The sequence below is a fragment of the Pezoporus flaviventris genome, unplaced genomic scaffold, assembly GCF_033815535.1.
Source record: "Pezoporus flaviventris isolate CSIRO_AGI_PZ_B2104156 unplaced genomic scaffold, CSIRO_AGI_Pfla_v1 ptg000031l, whole genome shotgun sequence".
Lineage (NCBI taxonomy): Eukaryota > Metazoa > Chordata > Aves > Psittaciformes > Psittacidae > Pezoporus > Pezoporus flaviventris.
The window spans coordinates 52,317,353-52,340,387 of record NW_026892579.1 but is presented as its reverse complement, the minus strand read 5'-3'; the positions used below and the strand labels follow the sequence as shown (position 1 = coordinate 52,340,387).

The window sequence follows — 23,035 nt, the reverse complement described above, 5'->3', positions numbered from 1 at the left end:
GACATACACATGGGAGCAACTTAACATGGAAAATGTAGAAGAACAAAGCCTTTCTCTCTCTAGGTCTGTCACTCCTGTAATCATTTTCCATACTTGATCTTCTCTTAATCCCTGCAGAAGTCACCTTTACTGGTTTTACAAAGAGCTGCTACAGTGAAGACAGGGATGTCTGCATCATGTCAAGTGCTGACCATTTAGGCATCATGCCTCTTATCACTGCAGAGACATCAAAGATGTTACATGTCAATGAGAAGGACAAGTTCTACTTTCATCCAGCAAGGTAATATGCTTAATTCTGAATTATTTTTTCAATGGTTTATGCAAAAAATCACCTACAGTTTTGGGACTATCCTAACATTTGGTTTTTGTATTGTTTTAGAAAGAGTTTAAGTAGCTTAGACTGGATGTCTAGCAGCAGAGCAGTCCCATTTTTGTCTCTGCTCCTGTCTGGCAAAAATGAACAAGCTCAGACATCAAACAAACATGTACAGAAAAACTTGAATCCAGGCAACAAACAAACAACAAGCTCCCCACTTATTTTAGGGCATTTTTTTTTTTTTTTTAAATTTGAGGTTCAGATTCCATCAAGGTGCATCTCCAGACTAATCCTCTTGGATTTCCTCTTTTACTGACATTTGTATAGCAAAAAACCCTCACACATCCCATTTTTTTAAAACAACATCCTGAGCATCTCTGACTTCTCAGCTTCAGGCTTCAGAAAATGTCAGGACCTCCAGCAGAAAACCCTGGGACAGGGAATGTCCTTTTGGGCGGGGAATTGGAGCTTGATTTTTGCCTGCAAGATCACATCAGAAATGTTGATCAGTACCAGGCAGGCTGTGAGATGTCAAATCACTGCCAGAACTGCTCATGCTCAGAGAGAATATCATCTGGGGGGGGGGGGGGGGGGGGGGAACGACATGAAGGAAGGAGGGGAGAGCCTCATCTGTTACCTTAAGTCACTGCTGGTTGCAGCAGTTTAAACATACCACATCCAATGGAAACCACATGCCTATTTATTTATTACAACCAGTGAACTCAATACAGAGGCTATGTCAGGAAAGCCTTGAAGTAGAAAAAAAATCCAGCAAGGACTACACTTGCCAGTCAAAAATAATTGGAGGTGTCCCACACTGCAATGTTTAGAGTCCCTCCAGCCTTCTGCCAAGATTTTTATGTTATTCTATATTTTTGCTTTTTGCTCTGGGCAGTAGTTTCTGTGTAGATTTCTGAGACCTGTCCAGCTTGTCAGCTCCCATTATGTTTCACTCTTGTATCCATCCCATGACATTATGCTATTAGTGAGCTGCTGAATATGCAGCCAGTTGCAAGAGCTGGTGATTTTTAAACATGATGAATGCACATGAATTACTGAATGCTTTCTCAGTAGTCTGGTAAACCTCTGAGGGTGGTTACATCTCTTGGTGCTCCTCATGCATTATCTGCATGCATTTATTTAATCCACCTTTGCAACTGCTGAGCTTGATCCAGACTGGGCTGCATTGTTCTGCTTCAGCATCCTGAAGGGATACCTTGATGGATATGTCCTGTCAAAGAGAAGATGACGATTGCCTTAGAGCAAGAGACGAAATAGAAACATTGGGGAATACAGCAAGACCATGAAATACTTTGCTTGTCCCATTGGTAGACCTAAACTTCTGAAATGCTGGATCTTCTGAGAGAAGTTCAGGAATTGGCTGTCAGGATTAGAAGATCTATCTTTGTTCTCTACTTCTTTTGAGTTGTGTTGATTTGGGGCATTAGCCCATTTGTTTCTCTACAGTAGCTGTAAATCTCTGCCTATATCTGGTTGCTGTATTCAAAATACCAATAATTGTGGTTTTCCAAGTGAAGCCCAAGAAATTCTAAGTTTTCTTCAAGATTTAAACTTGTCCATGGACTTTACTGGGTTGCAAGCCATCTTATCTCATTGTATTTTGTGATAAAAGTGATATGATCTGTTGGCAAACTCCTTTAAACTGTGTTAAACTTTTAGTCAAAATACAGTTAAAAGTACTTGAGACCTCCAACAAGTGATTCAGATCAATAATCTTTAGTGATCCAAAAATTAGGCAAGTAATCTAAAGACACTAAACTTATTCTGTAGTTGATAGAGACACTTGACTAGGAAATGATTCATTTCAACTGTTATATATATGTCTCCCACAAACCTGTCTAACTCTTCTCATGGTCTTTGGCTTGGCTTTGTCATGAGCAAGCTAGCATGGACTCAGTTAATTCCATAGTTTGGGAACTCAGCTCAAGAACTTTTCAAAACTGATGGTCACAGATGTGACCATCCTATTTTGAATGCTAAGGGAATTTAGCTCTATAGACATGGACAGACTATACAAGTTGATATAGGAGAAGGATGGGCTCTGAAACTGTTTAATTTGGATAGATGGACCCTCTGTGGCCTGACTAAATCTTCCTGCTTGTTCCAGGAGTCTCCAAGCCTTAATTTGTGTCTTTCCTGCTGGCTTCTTCTCTTATACTGTCTGCCACTTCACCTTGCTTCATGCTTTCTCCTGCATAAGATTAGTTGCTGATGGGAAACTGCAATTTTCTAGCCCTTTAGAGGGCTCCCCCATTCTAGAGTGCAGGGGTAAGAACGAGGCAAACAGATACTGCTGGGTAGCCAATGCTTTTTAACAAAATACTATGTACAAACCATTCTGTCAAAGTAAACTATCCATCACCTTGTGGATGTGAAGAACAATGCCTGTGCCATATCAGCACGACATACTGCAGCAGCGATATTCCTGGTCACTTGGTAAGACAGCAGCCAATAGACTTTTCCGCTTCAGTCAGAAACGACAAGTTTCATCTGCTACAGGTAAAAAATTAATGGCATATGGATATTGATGGATACACAACTGCAGTTCCTTGAATCAAGAAAGCCAAGAAGGAACTAGAGGTACTCAAACTGCTACAGTATAGCTGGCTCTAAGGAACATGACAGTCCATGCTGGCCAAGACAAACCCCAGGAAGGAGGAGATTTGTGGATAGAAGCAATACTGGGAAGAGATGATTTTTTCTGTCCAAATCCAGCCAACATTTGGAGAGAGATGATGTTAATTTGTTTGGAGGGGGGATTGTCAGTTTGGACACAAACATGACAAAATATAAATATTGCTACAGAATTTCTTTTCAGACCATGCTAGATCTCAACTGACATGCTTAAGTTTCACTTATTTTCACTTATTTTCCATTTTTTTTCTTTTCTTGGGCAGGTGAATTCACCTTGTAAACAATATATTGCAGAAGTGTTTGTTGCCAGCATAAATAAATTGCAAACAACAGCACAATATTTTTCCTTTACTCTCTTCATAATAACATTACTTCTCCTACCTGTCAGTGTACAGACCTCTGAAGATACCATGTTCCCTGAAAAAAGATGCAGAGGCTCAAGGAAAGCCCTTTTCAAGGATTTAGATGGAAGTGTCCTGAACCTAGACCCACCTGTTGCTGTTTTCCCAAACTCAGAATTTGAATGGACACAGTTCTACTTGCAAGCTGGTAAGTGCCCGTGTTCTCTGGAGTGCTTGCAAAGTCACGCATACTTTTGATCCATGAGATGTGATTTTACCCCAGGCTTTCACTAAGACCTACAACTGAGGTCGAGAAGATGGTGGTGCCAGATTGTGTGATGCCTTTCCAGGATGGGTGTAGAGAATTATAGTGTAGAAGTCTGGGAGACCTCATTGCACAGTTCTGTATCCAGTAATGTCTTTCTGCCTTCTTGCAGAATCATGTCACCTGGCATCATCCCAACCTTCTTTGCCTCTTTACAGTTTAATTAATTCATTTTAAGACCAGAACAGAACTTACCTGCCCTTTGCAAAGTCCTCTGAGAGTATTAAGACATGCCACATAAATGCTACATAAATGCAAAATAATAACAATAATTGGCCCAGCAAGGATTTTCATCCATATCCCACTGAGGAGATAATCAAGCTGAAAACCCACTCCAGAAGTTTAAAGACCCCTCTCTCTGTTTAAAAAAGGCCCATTCTGCTCAGCAACCACTTTCTGAAGGTTCACACAGCAAGGCTCCTTTCTCATCCTGATTAAAACTCTGCTCTCTGATTCCAAATAAACTCTTTAATTACAATTAGCTTTTCCTGTGCCTGCTGCTGATGGTGGCCATTTTGCTGAAAAGGCACATCGTTTGTGATTCCAGCGGTATGGGAGACTGATGGAAAGGACTGTAATTAATCCTGTTTTCCATCCCGCTCTAAAACTGATTAAACATGAGAACTTCTTTAATCTTTAAACAAAATGTCTAATGTGTAAGGTTTTTCCTCTAAGAATCCCACTCTAACTGGCTGCTTACAGGGCTGATTAATGTATTGTCTACATACAAACACACTCAGTTTTACTCTACCTTTTCTCCCCTGGTTATGAACCTCTTGCAAGCGCACATACTCCATCAGTATTATCACTTAGCACCTGCATATTAATGCATTCCTACTTTTGATTACAGAAGCTGGGTTTTATTTAGATCTGCACCTCTTTTAGTACACCCTGGTACACAGTCATAGGCACGCCAGGAATCCCCACCATCTAAAGTACACTGATAACGCAACCTGCACTCCGCAGGGTTTATCTCCTTGTGTAATGGAGGCAACAGCATATGGTAAATGCTGCCTGCCTCTGAGGCTATAACAAAATTGCTGTGTTTTCTTCTTGATGCCCAAATATGAATGGGGATATCTTCCCCCTCCCCTCACAACGATGTGTTAAATTCCTCTGTATTTCGCATTTTGACCTGCGGTTCCATTCCTCTCAAGGTTGACATTTCAAAAGGCACAGCTTGATGCTAAGGTGAATTCATGGTCATTGTCTTCTATTCTCTACCCCTTCCTTCTCCTTCGTGAAGGTTGTAGCACTATTTTGCACAACTTAACGCAGGCTCCCATGCTAGATGAATAGGAGAAAATGCTCTACTTACCTGCTCCCACAGGTTTCCTGTGGGGCCAGATTCCCACTTGGTGCAACACCGTTCCAAGGCTAATGAAGATGGTGGTGTTATGATGCTATTGAGCAGAATTTGACCCTTGAAGTTCTGCTTTTCCTGAATCCAGATGAACATTCAGTACTTAAATTATCTGGGTGGTCAAGACCCACCCACTGAGCTTCACATCCACCTATCCACCTGATACCTTATTAAACCTGACTAATTCTAACCGCTTCCAGCAGCTTTGTCAGAGCACTGCAATGCACTGTTTAGTGCTTTGACAGTCTTTTCAGGTAGCTACACAATATCCTTGCCACTTGCCCAGTTCAGGGGCACAAGTTTCTTCAAGTCAAAAGCTCTGGCTTTCCACATCCTCTTAATTGCCCTTTTATCCAGATGCATATATGCATTCTCTTTAAGCTTTCAGCTGGGACAATCAGCTTGAAATTATTGGCTCTCAGACATTTCTAGATATCTTAGCTACTTCAAAGGGGAGCAAACAGAAACACTCAATAGACTTCAGGGACACAAAAGCCAGGAAGATGTTTCCTCAGAAAAATTCCATAAGGAAGAGGCTGTGAGAGCTGTAACTGGAGCACAAGGGATCAGTCAGTATGATATTAATTCTCCTGATGTCTTTTATTGAAGATGGAATCAATATAGAATATATATAATAATTTATTTGTGTAGACATATGTGTGCGTGTATGCAGAAAGCAAGGAAAGACCATTTGGCTTCCTGGGTTCTGCCCATTGTAGATGGCCAGTAGTGAGACATGCAATGTATATTTATTCATGTACCCACTTTTGTTTTCCTTTGTCTTTCTGTGTACCTGATATTTCACCTGCTGTGTTAACTCTTTGGGTGATAGCCCTGGTCTTTTTATTGTGGCTTTCTGTAGAAGCAGAGTCGTTAATGTAAAACTTGTAGTTTTAGTTTTCTGGATAAATCACAGAATTCAGAAAACAAAACAAAACCGGAGGAAACTGATCCAAGAATTTTGTTGTCATTATTTCTAGTAAAATTAAAAGGAGAAAAAACAACTGTTGTTTTGAGTCAAACAAAGCATAATTATTTTTTTAATCCAAGAGAGGTTTTTCCTTTTTTTCTACTTTTAAATCTAATACTGCAAAATTTTAGAGGTGTTTTCCAGCACCACCCTAAATAATTTATAAGGTGCTGTCACAGTATCCTTTTTCAAATTATCCAAAACAATTTAATGACTTTAACATGATTTTCTAATTATTTTAATCTCTTTGAGCTGCCATTTTTGGATGACAAAATTTTTTTCTCCCAAAACTCATCTCTACACCAAACCTCCTACAAAACAGCTTAGGGCCAGGCCTGAAGCATTAAATGGTACCATGACATAGGAAACAACAGCATCACAATCTGTACAGCAGAATTAGCTATAAACATGAGCGTTTCTAGCTGAGGAATGAAGGGCAAGTCAAAAGTTTGTGTGCTCAGTTGATGCGTGTCCAGTTTAAAACCCCTGCTCCACAAAGGAAAGCTGATACAACCATCATGCTGTAGTTAAAATTTCAACCATTTGTTGACTATCTGCAATATTTATAAGACTCTGTTATCATACTTCCTCATGTCTGTAATCTGACAACAGCCAGCTCCCAGAAACATTGAAGTTTATTGTCTTCCCTTGGAGGACCTGTAGCAAAGGACTAGTAACTTAAGAACCTTTTTTCTTTTTTTATCCTGCCTTGTAGAGAGATACTACAACGGGGCTATAGCCAGAGAAATGGGAACTCGGGGAGGAGAATGAAGAAAGGAAAAGGCCATCAGAAAAATCCGTCAGCCAGTATCTGTACTTGCAGAACTATTTTTACCCTTGTTAGAGGGGAGAATATGACTCACTTTCTAAGCAAACCCAAAATGTTGCAATTTGCTATATAGGCCTTTAATCTCAGCTGATATTTGTAGCTAAGCATTAGACTATGAGAATTACACATAGCAAGGTATGAGAGCATGAAAGCAGGCTGCCATCCCAGACAATATTAGATTCTCCAGGATAGGATATATTCATGAAGGCAGAGATCCAGCCCCAGTGTGCAAATCCAGAAGAGAGTCATTCACATTCTTCTTCTTTCCCTATAAGAACAGCTTCAAATTTGGCCAGAACAATAATCTGTCATATATGTCTAAATAGTTTTAAATTCCCAGGGATGTGGATCGTGGATTTTTGCACAATCTGCTTTCTTCTGTTTTTTTTTTTTTATTGAATAAACTTAGCAATTAATAGTTGACGAAGTGTATAATGTTGACACACAAGCTGCCAGCATAATTTAGCAGTAAGCTGTTTAAAAATGTTGCACCATATATATTTATTATTTCAAGGACTATGATTAACCACATCTGCTATGTATAACTATGTAGTAATTAAAGATGATTGAGAAAAGAATGCAGGTTTGGTAGATTTGCAAGGAATAAAACAGTTGCAATGTTGGCATGAAAAATTTATTGTTTTCCTCTGGAGTTTGTTGTTGTGTCTGTTTGCAGATAGAAATTTGCTTTTTTTTCTGCAATAAATGCATGCAAAATGGGTTGAAGGTAGCAATGGAGAACATTAAAAGAACTGTTACCAAGTTATTGTTTTATAAAACTCAAACCTAATATGATCAAAAAATGCCTGTAACTTTTACTTAATTTTCCTGAAAACACATCCTTGATAAAGGTTTCAGCAGACCTTAATTAAGTTGAGACCAAAGCCAAGAACAAAGTTGGGATGATTTATTTTGAGGCCTGTAATTTTCAAAATCAAACTCTTATATTTAAAAAGTTATTTTGGAAAACGACACCATTTTTAGAGTTTGTGAAGTCTCAGAGAGTCCATTTGTTTCCCTGTGAGTTAAAAAATAGCTCAGAAGCCCCCAAACACCACGTCATCTTCATTTAGGAGTTTAGTTATGTATTCGATATCCAACTCTCTACCTTTCTGTATATAAATATTGTCTGCAACTTGAACATCAGCTTTTTTTTATCATTGACATAATGAGGTTAGTATTTCAGGGTAGTGGTTCTGAAGTTGTGATTTATAAACCATTGGTGGTACATAGAGTCTGAATAACCAATGCACACATGACTCATGTATTGATTTAGTAGTCTGACACTTAAAGGTGAAAAGAATTATTAGCCATCTGGGAAACTGGAGCTATGAAAAATATCTGAATCTTGGGCGGCTCAGTTTTGAAGAGAAGAAATGGATGAGAGAATTAAGAACTAACTTCAAAATATGAAAAAGTCTATAGAATCAAAAAAATAGACTGAAATTTCATCAAGATAATTTTAAATTAAGGGAGGAAAGGTTACAATAAAGACAACAAAACACTGTAATAACTTGCCTGAGTGGGTTGTAATGTCACTCTCAGTAAAAGTTATGCAAACATCCTTGGCTGATCCAGATACAGCTGGTCTTTTCCCAAGGCGAGGGAAGGAATGGATCAAATAACTTCAGAAGGCCTTTTCTGGACCCATTTTCAAAATTCTGTAAGGATGCTCAGTGATCTGAAGGAATCTTTGAGGTCTGACAGGGATTTGTGGATTCAAAGTTTTGGGTGATGCGGTAGGAAGATCTGGTAATTAGAACTTTCTAAATCCTGCTGATGAAGACAAAGAGTGACTACTAGGGAAGTAATTAGTGCAGAGAGATTCTTTCCCAAGCCATGCACTTGATCACTCTCAGCCAGAGTGCCTGTTCTTCTGGAATGTTAATGCACTGGAAAGGTTGTGCAGTATGGAGAGGCTAATCCCACAGAAAACAGTGTACAGGATCCGAGTTGGAGTTTACAGCACCAAGGAACAAAACCTGAGACAGGTTCCTTGTCTGGAGCTTCTCATTACAGCTCAGTAGCTTCGACATCATGCCTTTTTCTCTTGAGGGCTGTATCAGTCTTATTTATCATTCCTGCTTCAGTGATGCCCACAAATCTGAGTCAGTAGTTGTTTTTTATTATTACTAGATACCATCCAGAAACCTTTCTGGTACCTTCTAAAAGAAACTGCTGATATTAATAGTTAACCCAGGAGGCTTCAGGAGAAACAGGAAAGTGAAGTTTGCAGCTGCTTTAAAAAGAGTCAGGGACAGCTGAGGAGAGCAGCATAGGACATACAGCCTCTCTAAGCTTGATGGTTGGTACCTTTAAGGAGGCAAGACGGCTGTGTTTATGCAATTAAAAAAAAAGAAATGTGAATTGCATCCTGCAAGTATAACTATATTATTTTCCTTAGATCTTAGAGGCATATCTATAATCAAACCAAACTGCTGAGTGTTAGTTTGCAGAGCTTTACAGGAGAAGCACTGCATTTTGCAACAATTAATTTTGCAGAGGAAGCAGCCTGTTTAAAGACGCCTGCAGCAAGTCACTAAAATATGTGTTGTTTTTCAAGGCCACCAGACACACAGTTGGCTAGGTTGGCTAATAAACAAAACAACAATGCAAAAACCCAGCCTCGTGGGGTTTGCAGGAAGAAGGGATGAGAAATAAAATGAATAATGCTTACCTGCTAGGGGTGGGTGAAGACTATAATTGTTTAGCCCCCAGCAGATCCCTTCAAGGGTTAAGAATGACAAAGATATTAGTTGGTGACTGCTAAGATTGTTGGTTTGAAGCTCTGGGCAAAACACAGACTGTTATTTACCGGACTTGGTCGATTTACTTCTTAATGCAATAATGACCTGTGAAATGAAACGTGAGCTAGACAATTGTTCCTCATTGTTTCTAGTAAAACATCCTTTCATACCCCATTAAACCACCATTAATTCCATTTGAAAGAGAAGCAGGCACAAACACCAAGGGATATCTCTCTCTTTTCCTCTCTTTGTGGGATTGATCAAGGCCTGTGGATAGCAAAGCATCTTTCTTATCCATTTTAGAGTGTGTTGGACAGCCTGGGGCCAAGATTCTGAGTGAACACCACAGCCATCTACTGGATTGGCACCACTGGATCACATTCCTGAGGTTTTCAGAAGAGGGTATCAGCTAACCTGGCAAACACAGTTAACGTATTGATGTTAATACATCATGTTTTTCTCTCTTTCTAAAGAAAAGTTGGCTTTCTCTAAGCATGAGATTCATGAAATCATGCAGTGTATGTGCGATTGTATGTGTGTGCCAGTAACTTCTAACCCATTTTCACTTTCAATCAAAACTAGTAAATGGATAAGGCCTTGAAGATAACAGACTCTTACAGGTTTAAAAAAAAAAAAAAAGAAAAAGAAAAAAAGTGGTTTCGGAAGAAAACACTACCCCTCCAAAGGGGGATACCCCTTGGTATCCATTTCTTGGATACCAAGAAATGCTCCCTGGAGAGAAACTCCAATTTTTGTCCCAACTAAAGGAAAAACTTTTGCACACTGGTATGCACCAGGAAATCCAGCCATAGTTCTGTAGGATAACCCTGGTTCCACTTTGCCTGAAACTGATTTCTCCAACTCTTGGCTCTCCTCTGCTGTAGCATTAAGACATGTAGATATGCCACTTACGGATATGGTTTAGAGGCACTTAACAGTCTTAGGTTTTCAGTTGGACTTGATGATCTTAAGAATCTATGATTCTACATTACTGAGAACCAGAACATTTAAGATGTTCAGATTTTCTCTGATAATACCAGATCAAAAACAAAAAACCCAAGGGTTTGTTTGATTTTTTTTTCCTTAATCAGAGCTCTAACTTGAGGAAGAAAACTAGCAAGCTATGTGAATGATAAATGCTTATTTTCTTCTGGAAAATATTGGTGAATAAAAGCAGACAGAAACTGTTTTTCTACTAGAGTTTGCTGGGAATACTTTTTTCCATGGGAAAAAAAAAAAAATAGAAGGAAGGATTAAAGGCTTAAAATATTTAATCCAAACCAATTTTCATTTTCCTCCTTCTCTGGGGGGATGGAAAGGGTGGGTGGACACAGCCTGATTTTAAGCAAAGCCCAGTTTTCTTTCAATGCCAACATAGAAAGCCAACTTCCAGAATTAATTTTCAGTTAGCTTCAACCATTGTGAATAATTCAGAAATATTTAGGACAATTATACTGACATAAATCTAGTAGTCTCCCATTCTATCTGATGTTATAAAAGTGGGATTATAACATTTTCTGTTCATTCATGAGATGTTGATACTGGGCAGACAGGATTTCTGAAGGTGAGGAATCAATTAATAATCTCCACTATAAGGAAAAAGGAGACACTTAGGTAGGATGTTGTGTTGGAGATGTCTGATGCCGAGAGGGCGGCTTTGGTAATGGTTGCTTCACACAACACTCTGATTCTCCTTGAATTCAGTACATTTGCATTGATTTGCATGTCAAGTGGTGTGTTACATACTGCACAAAAAGAGGGGAGATCTGGAGGGGATAGAAGTGGGGACAGTTCTAATGAAGCCCAAGGTCTAGCACAAGAAGGTCAAAATCGCTTGACACTAAGTTAGCCTTCACATCATCAGTAGTCCCCAAGACCCACAGCCTCACCTCCATTCCTTCTCTACTTTTTCATTCTGCCTGACCTGTCCAAGATCCCCAGCCCAAACCGGCATTTCTACCTCCACAAGCCAGGCCCACTTACCTCCTCTACCTCCCAGAACCTCCAAGATCCTTCTGTCTTCAAACTAAAACTCTGACACTGTTGCTTCCTTCTTCCTTTCTGCTACAATTTACCACATTCTCCACAAATTAGGGGGCTAATGACAGACCTCTTATCTCCACAGTCTTCCCACTCAGCAGTCACACTGCTTCTTTGCTGCCATTTAACCCCACCTGAAACCTAGACCATGGCAATTAATCAATTCCTTGGCAGGTGTTGCCCACCTAACAAGAGGTTACCACGGATCAGTGGCTTTTATCTACATGTACTACTGGATTTCATGCAAGCCACAGTCTGACAGCTCGTATTGTAACATGTTACATCATCATCCTTGGTTTTCAGTTGCTTCTATTTTTACATATATATATACACATATATATAATACTGTATTATTTTATGTTATTTGCTACACTTAGTTCATTTCTTTTCCTGTGCTAGATTTACGTCTGGGGTAAGATTTTGTCGGCAACTTTGCTCAGACAAGGTCCAGCTGCAAAGAACAAAATTAAGCTTTTATTTTGGTGTGTGCTAGAAAAGAAATCTCTAAACTCTAGAACCTGTGAGCTTGTAGTAAAGTATTGAAGGTTGGCTGGGAAACAACTCTAAGGCCAGTGAAATGCTTCTATCCACAGCCCCCATGAAAAACTGTGTCCAGAACTACCTATTAGAATAAACTGCAGAGACTCATTATCTTCTGATGTGCTGTGAAAGATCTAAGCTTTGGCTATCACTTGTGAAAATTTCAGTGCCTGTTCTGCAATGTTGTTTGAAGCACAGACCCCAAATGCTCTCCTCCTTTCAGCTGTCTTCAAAATACCTGAATACTTGGATCCCTAAATCCCATCTTTTAGTTCACTTGCATTGCATCTGTTAATTAACAAAGGAATTCTGGGCACTTCATGACCGTTGTTGCTGCCCAAGGCACTGGGTCCCCAGGAGGCAAACATGTGTTATGTCCTAACTTTACAGACTAGGTCAGTTAGGAGCCAAGTGATTACACAGTCATCTGTGGTGAATGGAAGAGAGACCTTAAAGTTTAACCATCAACAAGTATGCCATCAACTGGAAACATGCTGGTTAGATTTTTGATTAACCAGGGTGTTTTTATTAAGGCACCTAGCCCAGTTTACTTTGTGTAGGATTGAGATATTTTTTATACATGCCTGTGTATGTCTCAATGATTTACAAGATCAAGTCTCAAGATCACTTGATCAATCAATCAAGATCAACCACTTACAAGATCAATCACTTACAAGATCAAGTCTCATTTGCAAAAAAACCCCACACCCAAAAACGTTATCGAAGGATACAATTGCAATTTTGGAAGGAGATGGAGAATGAGAAGAGCAAAAGCCCTTATTATGCACATGATGAGCAATGGTCTGGAAAAATAAGTCCTTTTTTTACCTTCTTCCTATGTAGTAGTAGTACTCTGAATCAGAGAGAATCATGACTGTATGTTTGTGTGTCTGAAAGCATGTGTGTTTATACACGCACATGCAGGCCCTGTCCTCACAACTGTACTTGGAAGCATTTCATCATTTTTTCCCTCTTATCTTCCAAATATTAGCATCTAATGAAATACACATTTCCCTCATTTATTTTGAACCTACTCCAAGTCCAGCAAATACCAGAACCTCAAATGTTATGACAGGACAGATTCTTTATTGGTTTGTTTTCTTTTCATTCTTTCTGTTTTCACTGTGATTTCTTTTTTTTTTTTTTTTTTTTTTTAAGATTATAGACCCTTATGTTTTAACTCAAGGAGCCTGGCTTTCAACTGAGGTACAAAAATATGTCCAAAAAATGTCCCTGAGAGCCATCCAATGCAGACAGCTGTGCAGCAAACAGGAAATTGAGGAAGTCAGGTTCATCAGAGACACAGGATTTCCTTCGTGGATGTTTCAGATAAAGCATCTTTATTTTTACTGTGCTGGTTGTGTGCTGTAAAAGAACCATGAGAAAAGCAGGGAAAATATCAGGTTGTGGCTTGCAGACAGTGATGTCAAAGCACAACCGAAAGGCAAGTTCTCACAGAGACATGGCCATGTTGACATGACCTCTGCCGAACAAACTCACACTTTGTCAGTGGTTTGGGCTGGCCTGACATGAGCCAGTTCTGAACCTGAAGCTGTATCACTGAAACACATAAGGGTAGGACTGGATAGGATGGGCACATTTCCATACTAATGTGGTTGCACTTCAAGTTGGTCATGGTCTTTCTAGTTTGAACTGTGGGCAGAGCAATCTCAGGTCTAACTGTTTAGGGCAGTTTAAGTGTCCTCCTAGTTTACAACATGCTGTGTTAGAGGTTTTACTGCTGGCAGACTTGCATCACAGGAGCCAGAAGGTTTGCCCATCAGTGTGTGAGGAGTGATTTATTGTGACAGACAGGGAAACACAGGCTGCTGCTGCAGAATCACTCAGCAGGTGAGACTGCAGAATTCTGCTAAATCCTTCTCTTGTGACTTTGAAGAAGTCACGTGATTATCCTGTGAAAAGAGGCTAATTCGTCTTGCTTTCCTCCATTCATTGTTTTGTGATGACATTTCAGTGTTGGGACTAAAGAAGTGTCTATGTAGCATCTGGTATGATGTGATCCCAAAGTGTGAGGCTTATATGAAACACTGGCGAAAAATACATACCAGTAATTAACAGTGTCTATGTGGTATTACTAAAGTAGGCAAACTCTTAGATGTCCGCCTGCATGACCTTAGTTACCCTTGCTCTCTTATTTGTGCTTTTAGTTTCTTACAGTCTTGCAATACATGATCACACCAACAAGGAAGCAGTTTTGATTCATTTGGTCCAAAATATAAGTGCTCCAGAGATGGCTCAGGGCTGTGTAGTATGACATGTTTACATAAAAAAGCTCCATCTTATCTCCTGGAGAAACTGAAACTTGTGAGATGATAAGGACTAGAGGAGAAGAAAGGAAGGTCTTATATCACAGGTTGTTACTGAAACCCATCTGAGCAACAGAGCAACTCTAAACAAGTCTTTTAAACTAAAGCATTTGCCTATGACTTTGTTCATGTCCCCATAGTATCTCCTCTCTTGCCTGGATCCAGCCATGCCTGAACACCGTGCTAGAAAGTGTTAGTTGCATCAACCAAAACTTCTCTGGGAAATACAAAGTTAACCATTAAACTAATGGTTAAAGTCTATGGGTGATCGTTACCCAATGTGTGAGATCACACGCTAACACTATTTGGTTTACTGGTGTAGATGTGGTCTGGGTGATATGAACACCAAAATAGTAGGAAGTGCAGAAACCATCCATCTCAGTTTCATCTCTAGTGCACTCAGGACAGAGTATTTTAGGTAATGAAGCTGCAAATGTTGACTATGCTTGGACCAAGAGTTTGGTACACCCAAAAGCAATTACTGAGCCAAAACATGCATAATCTTCATTTTTAAAGCATCTATTTTATATTTATGAATGTCATTACCAAGTTCAAAGCACACGTAGCTGACACAATGAGCACCTTGGGGTTCTCAGGATATGTACCATGACTATTAATCTAATTATTAGATAAAATAATTAGCTAAAAGAACATATTAATTTTCTAATGTATTTTTGTAGAATACAGTGCTTTGGGAAAAAGTCAACTCACTGGCATTGCATTTAAGAGACTGGAAAATAAAGATTTTTATCTGGGATAGATATGTTGAATACTTAGTCTAAGATTATGACAAGAACATTGTTGTTAACTTACCATATGAAACTTTATATTCATTTTCATGTGTAAATATATAAATATATATGATTGTAAAATCATACTGCATTCTTCAGTTGCTGGGAAGAGACACGCAGGTAGTGAGGCAACTGTCATACTGAAGCATCATAAGCTATTCTGGAACAATTTTTATTTTCAAAGGTATGATGTTGGCTTTTTATCCTTTTTTCTTATGTGTTGTAAGCACATTAAATTCGCAGCAGTACCTTAACTTGTCTTAAAAAACAAGTTGTCAAGACCAGGTAAAGTTGCAACTGTAATCTACCCCAGAATGGGGGTCATAGACCTGAGTCAGATGTTGGCCCTGTCCGGCATTTCTGAGTCTCTTTCTTTTTCCTTTGTCTTTTCTATTCTTTTTTACAGATCTGGGTAACTGCTCACTAATTTCAGTTTCAAGAGGCCCTATTTTCTGGTTGCTTTGATAAGGCAAGTTGAATTAAAACTTTGGCATGGACCTTAGTTGAGAGACCAACAGAAAATTTAACTTTGGTGTTTGACAAGCTAATTGGCCAACATTTAAAACCATCAGTTATGCAATAAAACTGTATGCAATTAATTAAAGGGAGCTGATTATTTTCAGTTGGGCTCAGTTCCTGAAACATCCTCCTACTCACTAATAAACTTTGCTCCTGCGGTGCATTCTCTGAAATTAATAAACACATTGCAAAACTAAAGTAAGTCTGCCGCCTTATTGTTTTTTTCCCATGCTCACTAAAGATGCAACAGTTACTAGCCTGAAAATGAAGTTTCATCCCTATAAGGTCCATATTGCAAGAACACTCTTTTTTTTCCCCTAGATTATAGCACTAGCTGATCAAAGGTGTCCAAATGGGTTCAAGGTGGTACCAAAATAAAAGTGAAAGAAGCAGAGGGTACAGCTATATTGGATAAATATTCAGTTGGAGAAGATACTTAGTAAAAATAATTTCCTTAATACCTGAGGAGAGTTCTTGGCTCTTCTTGGACCTCTGATACTGATTTGGTGCACCTTGTGACAAATCACTCTGAGGAGTGACCACAGTTAAAAAACATACCTCACATTGGAGCAGGGTTGGACTGTAATGTCTCTGTGCCTTAGGAGATGGGCACAACTGCCTTTACATCTCTGGAAAGGGAGATGAGAAGTGAGATATAAAATAACAGCAGGACCTGTCAGGAATGAAATCTGGTAGAGCATAGTTTGCTGTTGGGCAGAGGAATAGGCTGTGTCACTTGCTGAGGACTTTTCCAGCCTTCTGAATCTAAATGTTACAAGTTATTATAAATCATTAGATGTGTAAGTAGAACCAATAAGATAATTTTTTTAAGTGTAGGAAAATTATATGATGTCTCCCTTACTGTTCAGTGCTGCAGTGTAAGACATCCAAGTCGGCTTTAGAGAAACTACTTTGTCCAGCTCCCTGTGCAGTCTGCTTCAGGTGCCTGGTTTGCATTTTTGTGCAGGGAGGGACACCTGCTTTCTCTTTTGACTCTTTAGGGCTCAAGGAGTCAGTATCTTTTTCAGTCACTCAAATTTGTGTCTGAGGTAAGAAGGAAGCTCAGAGAAAGTCAATGACCACACCTAAAGCATTCCTTGCTCTTGAGAAGTCTATAGTTCTCTGGAGAAATGCTCTGACTGTGTGAATACCTGTATAACACTCCACAGAAAAGAACTCAAAACCAGCCAGAGCTCAAGTACAAGCGCAATGCTGCTTACAACAGTGTCGTGCAAACAGGAGTCCTACAAAACTCCAGGACTGGCTTCAAAATCAGGATCAAGTTTAGCATGTTTCTAGTGTCTTGTTAAAGGTGGTGGTTGCTTTGAAAATGATATTAAGCATTTATTATAGAATCACAGAATGGTTTGGGTTGGAAAGGACCTTAAAGCTCACCCAGTTCCAACCTCCCTGCCACAGGCAGGGTCACCTTCCACCAGACCAGGTTGTTCATAGCCCCCTCCAACCTGGCCTTCCAGGGATGAGGCATTTTTTTCTCTTACCCACATCTTCCAAAGCAGCAATTCAAGGACAGTTTGACCTAAAAGTAGATCCAATTCCTGTCCTATTTGTTGATGTATCTTGTCTCATCCACTCCTTTAGCTATTCTAACCTCCAGTAATAAGGAGTCCCAGAATTTGTGTGGTTGACAGCTTGTAGGCACCAGGTCATTCTTGAGAATTGCTATTAATAGTGAATAATACCTCTATGAATGGCAGACTAAAGAAGTCAGTCTTGTTCTCTAACATATTCATACATTAATGTTGGATGTTTGCAGGGGGTTTTTACTGTTCTCTCTGCAAACTGTGTGTGGGTTCAGTAGAAGGCAGAATAGAAGCTAACTTGTTTACTTTGACCAATTTTACTTGTAGATTATATTTCCAGAGAAGCCCTTTGTAACTAATAATGCTTCACTGCAACCCTGGAGGGCTCACAAGTTATGGGAAGGTGGATTATGGAAGAGGGTGGGTGGGAAAAAGTCAATAATAATACCAATAAAAAAGCCATCTTTCTGATCAAAGCAGAAAATGCTTGAATAAAAATTATATTAAAAAAGAAAAATGTAGAGGTCTTGTTAAAACCTTTGGGTTACTGTCCAGTTATGTGGATTTTCCCTCTAGTGCTTATTCTGGCATTCATTAAACCCTGATAAGTTACATAGAAACACTTGAAAGAATGATTAGAAATGCTATGTGTGAATAATAGAATTGCTTAAAGGGAAATGGAAATTCTTAAAGGGAAATGTATAGTGACATGGAAAGTGAACTTGTGTAATTTTCTCATTGTCCAGGGTTATTATCTTATTCCTCTTTTTTGTGGGTGTTGAATTTGCATGCTTTTATATTCACAGTTTGGGGGCTGCTTAGGAAAATAATACTGTGTTTCGTGCAGCTCCAGTGCGAGGCAGATGTGCTGAAGGTCTTTCAAAAAGCAAAATCTCTTTATTCAGGTGCTTTTCTTTGGGAGTTACTAGAGTTTGGAGGAGAAGGAAAAACAATATTAAAAAATCCAAAATAACCCAACAGACCTAACTGAAAGCCAGCCAAGATTCTCCCTCAAAGCTGTCATTGTGACCTTTTGCAAGGAGCAGGTTGTGGCTTTGCTCCGACTCCGAGTCTACAGTGAGCATTAGGACAGGTCTTCTCAGCTATATCATGACTTTATCTCAATGTGACCTATTCACTAGGAACTGGTCCCAGGATAAGCTCAGTTGCTTCAGTTGTGGTCATCTAGAAGTGAAACTTGGGTCTGCTGGCAAAAGACTTTATGATTTTTCACTTGGAAAAGATATGTCTAAATCTTAAATAATTTTGTTAGGAGCTGGACACCCAACACCCAATCTTTGTGTCTCTGGAAAACTTTGACTTGGAGCCTGAGGAAGACATCTGGGATCTGCAGATCTGAGGCCTAAGATTAAGTGGCAATAAATAGTCCTGGTTTATTGCATGAGGTTTCTGCAATCACCATTGTGTCTGAGAGTTTTCTCTGTAAAGAAGCTTCCTCCCACAAGTTAGATGTGTCTGAGTGCTTGAACATGTTAGTGGAAGTGTGACGAAGGGTCTAGGCGAAAAAAGAAACTTTGAAGTGAGAAATAAAAGTGGATTGTATCACCAGATGAACAACCTTAATGCCGGATTGCCTGAACTGCAAGAGCAAATTCCTCTTTATCTTACTATCACCAGCAGTCTCTGTATTTGCAGATGTTTAAGACATATCATACTGCAGCAAATGGGACTGGAGATCCTAGGCACCATCATACAATCAGATTATCCTTTTGCAAAGATTTTACAGCCCTGAACGGGTAAAACAAAGGGTGGGAGGGGAAGAGAGGCACAGCCAGGTCTGTGGGTTTCAAGTAAGCCCATGGCAGACAAAAACCTTACTGTGGATGGTCTGGTCTTGAAGATAGGTCTTTCCTTTCCACCCTCTAGTGTTCTCACCTCATAATTCAGCTTCAGACCCCTTTCACAGGTTAGCTGTTTCATGATTAATAGGTTCTAGTAGGGCTTATCTTGGCATTGACAGGGCACAACCCTACCTTGCCAACAGGACTGACAAGAGAATGCTTTGTGTTGCAGGAAAAAAAATGCAGCCAGCACTTTCAGGAGGCTTTTGGTATGAGTAAGGGTTTGTTGCTTGCTTACTTGATTTCTCTCTTTAAACAGCCAAAATTTTAGTGCCCACAATGTCAAGCACCAGAAGGTTATATCAAAATTAACATGTTGCTGCAAGAACATGTTATATTCCTTTTCTTTGCTATTCGTGTTACAGAAATAATATATTAGCACTGCAAAGGCTCAGACAGAGGTAAACAGAGCTGATCTTGTTGTTGAATTCTAAAGTCAAGCTATAAAAGCTTTAATCTAAACTGTGGAATAGAGATGTAAGAGGATTTTCTGAGGTACACTGATGATCATGTGTTTGTTTAGTAAGCTGGAAGTGTTTTCACTGAGAAAAAAGCATAGATTTCATTGAAAGAAGTTTCAAAACCAACCTTTAATACTTTAAGCCACAGTGATTTAATGGAATACTGACAAGCATTTTTCAAGCCATTCTGAGGTTTTAGCTCTACATAAGCTATATGTGGGTATAACACTAACATGTCTTTCTTTGCCAGTGTTATCCAAGGGAATTTGAGAAGTGTTTTTTCCTTGTATTTTCTTTTTCAACAGCACAATCAAAAAAATTCTCTAATTCAGAGATGAAACCCTGCACCTCTGAACTCAATGTCTGTGTTGACACAGCTCTCAAAGAAGGACCTGTGGAGAAACTCAGGGCCTGGTGAGCTCCCAGATCCATCCAAACTCCAACCTTACAAAGACCACACAGATGGATGACAGCAGTGTAGAAATATCTGCAGTCACCCATGGACAGCCAGTTCAGGTGTCCCCCTCCTTTCAGGCAGACCAAGGCTTACTGTATCACATGTGCTATGAAAGTTGTTTTTCCTTTGTTTCTGGGGCCTGTAATTTCCAGTTCACTGTTGGTGTGGGCTATGGGTTAGGTCTCAAGGGAGACCTTGTGGTATGCTAAAAAGATGTATCCTGTGCACCCTCAGTACATTTGCAGGTGACAACAAGTAGGAAGGCTCTGTAGAGGGATCTGGACAGGCTGATCAATGGGCTGTGGCCAGTGGTATGAGATTCAACAAGGCAAAATACTGAGCTCTGCAGCTGAGCCACAACAACCCCATGAAAAGCTACAGAGCTATGTGAACCAGCAGTGTGTCCAGGCAGCCAAGAAGGCCAAGAGCATCCTGGCCTGTATCAGAAATATTTTGGCAGTACAGGAAAATAATAATCCCCCTTTTTTTGGCACTGGTGAGGCCTCATCTCGAATACTGTGTTCAGTTTTGGGTCCTTCACTGCAAGAGAGATATTGAGGTGCTGGAGCAGGTCCAGACAAAGGCAATTAAGCCAGTGAAGGGTTTGGAGAACATACCTTATGAGGAACACCTGAGGGAACGGGGGTTGTTTAGCCTGGAGAAGGCTCAGGGAGGGACCTTACTGCTCTCTACAACTACCTAAAAGGAGGCTGCAGTGAGGTGGGGATCAGCCTCTTCTCCCAGGTAACAAGTGATAAGACAAGAGGTAATAGCCACAAGCTGCACCAGGGGAGGTTTAGGTTGGATTTAGGAAAAAGTTTGCACTGAAAGGGTAGTCAGGCATTGGAACAGGTATCTAAGATGCATAAATTTCCCTTGCAAGGTGTTGATTTCTCTCAGCTGAAGCAGGAGGTTTTCAGCCTGTTCCAAACTACAGAGAGTCTAGCAGTCCCAGCCATATGACTGTCTTAACTCTATAGATATGAGAGGGAAACCTCACCGTGGGTTAGAGGCATGCAAGTTCAGTTATGTCTTCCTGAACCTGCAGGACTCCCATTAAGAAATCATCTGTATCAGGGAGTATGCGTACAGACTGCATGCAAAGGGAGTAGAAGTTCCTTGCTGTAAGCCTTTATTTTATTCACCCAATGTCTTTTTACTCTCATCAGCCTTCACTGAGGCTGTTAACTACAGTTTCCCTCCCATCGCTGAGGCAGGCTAATTCAATGGCAAATTTTAAGTAAATTGTGCAACTGCATCTGCGCATTGAGTTGATTGGTGAAAACTGCAGAAAGTTCCTTCTGTTGCTATCAATCACATCTATGCGGAAGTTCAGCAGCATTAAATAATTCCATTTGCCATTTTGTAAACTGATACCATTCTTAGTTTTTCTGTGAAATATTGCCAAAACTACTTTAAGTGTGTGCATTAGCTGAATGCACACAAGATGCCATGCCTTTGTAATATCTGAATTAAAGTGTGCATGCATATATATATGTTTACATTCCAAGGTAATACGTGGTAGAGGCATGATGGGATTCTGTTGCCTTTGGTGTACAGACCACTGAAATAGTCAAGCCACCTCTTTCTTTCCTTCTACTGCCACAATCCATTTGGTCACCATCAGCTCTCTGCAATCCAGTGATCTAAAAAACAAGGACTGGCAGTGACAAAGCATCAGAAGGAGGCTAAAATTCGTGTGGCATGTGACATAGAGAAAAGGTCACATTGCCCTGCATCAGCCCTCTCTTAAGTTAATTAAGGGTTCTTTTTTTCCCTAATTCAACTGGATGGGCCTCCAGGCAAATTGCTATTTGTAACAACACCGCATTCAGGAGTAACCCTGTCTGATGCTGGTGATGCTCCTGCATTTCCTAGTGTCTTCAGGCTATGCCCTCCACTCACTTTTCAGGTGTAAGTATTGCTCCCAAGTCACCTGGAAATGGGTTATCGCCTGATCAGCCTGATCTAGGTGACTCACCCTCAAAAAGCAAGCTTATGAGCACCATGGAACAAAGCAGGCAGAAGGTGCAAAGGAAGTCTCAAATGAAAGGCCACAATAATTTCAGTCTTTTCAGTTGTGTATGTGCAATGGGGTCCTATGTACAGCAGCAAAATAGCCACCAGTGGAGCATCTGAAGAGGAAGGGAGATTGAAACATAGGGCCAAGGTATGTCCCTGGTCCTTCAAAGGGCAGATCTCAGGCTGGGCAGCAGAGTCTGTCTCTTCTATGATCTCTGTCTCCATCTTGACTGGGAGATGGTTCCTGCCTTGTCCCTTGTGTGATCGTGCACTGATGTATGTTGGCTGAGGTTGTGTTCATGACACTGGACATGCTTGGGGTCCTACTAAAAGGGCTGACCTAATGATCTTGTTCTTGCTCTCTGTAGGTGCATTTACAAACAGCCCCAGTAAGTCTTCTAATTCCTCCTGGCATTGATTTCTGCTGTGGATCAGCTCAGGATGTCTCTGAGCCTGTGCTCAGAACAAATTTTTCTGTGCACACCATGCCATATAGTTAAAAGAAACAGCAAGATATTTTATTGAGGTTCATAGTTCTCACCCAAGGCAAGGGCAAGCAACAGATTGTTTTCTCCAAAGCCCACTAGCAGCAGAATCCTCGTGTTGTAGAAGCTCCTCACCTCATCCGACTCTTGCTCCTGTATTTACTCAACATATCTGTAAGCATTTCCACAGCTATTTTGGTTTTGTGAGAGTTTACGCATACACGTTTCACCCACTGTTTCCTAGAGCATCTTAATTAGAGGGATGCCCATGCATAAGGAGTTGAGAAGGGGGCTTGTTTGATGTCACCATATATCAGAGTATTTCCCACACTTACATGAGACCTTAACCTCATTGAACTCAAAGATTACAACTGATTACTGAAGACCAGAGCTGACTCCAGCTGCATCAACCTAGAGAGACACAACTGAGTAGACACAGGA

General features: G+C 40.1%; 1 protein-coding gene and 1 long non-coding RNA gene across 9 annotated transcripts in view; one reads left to right on the top strand and one right to left on the bottom strand.

Annotated features, from left to right (window-relative positions):
* Positions 1-23,035, top strand: part of PKHD1 (PKHD1 ciliary IPT domain containing fibrocystin/polyductin) — a 254,520-nt gene that overhangs the window by 187,366 nt on the left and 44,119 nt on the right. For 6 of the 8 annotated variants that reach the window (XR_009744646.1, XM_061461031.1, XM_061461032.1 and 3 more), the window contains 2 exons: positions 118-280; positions 3,360-3,520. Coding sequence is in view for 7 of the 8 variants with exons in the window: in XM_061461031.1 (XP_061317015.1) it covers positions 118-280; positions 3,360-3,520 (324 nt within the window). In the remaining variant the exon portion in view is untranslated. Of the gene's footprint in view, positions 1-117; positions 281-3,359; positions 3,521-4,794; positions 5,236-19,935; positions 20,326-23,035 lie in introns of those variants that run through there. The other 2 variants (XM_061461034.1, XM_061461036.1) reach the window with 2 other exon arrangements.
* LOC133273095 (uncharacterized) lies at positions 795-11,667 on the bottom strand. Its single transcript, XR_009744647.1, has 5 exons — positions 11,530-11,667; positions 9,477-9,524; positions 4,956-5,078; positions 2,700-2,830; positions 795-1,547 (listed from the first exon to the last, which is right to left on the bottom strand). It is a non-coding gene; the product is annotated as an uncharacterized LOC133273095 (long non-coding RNA).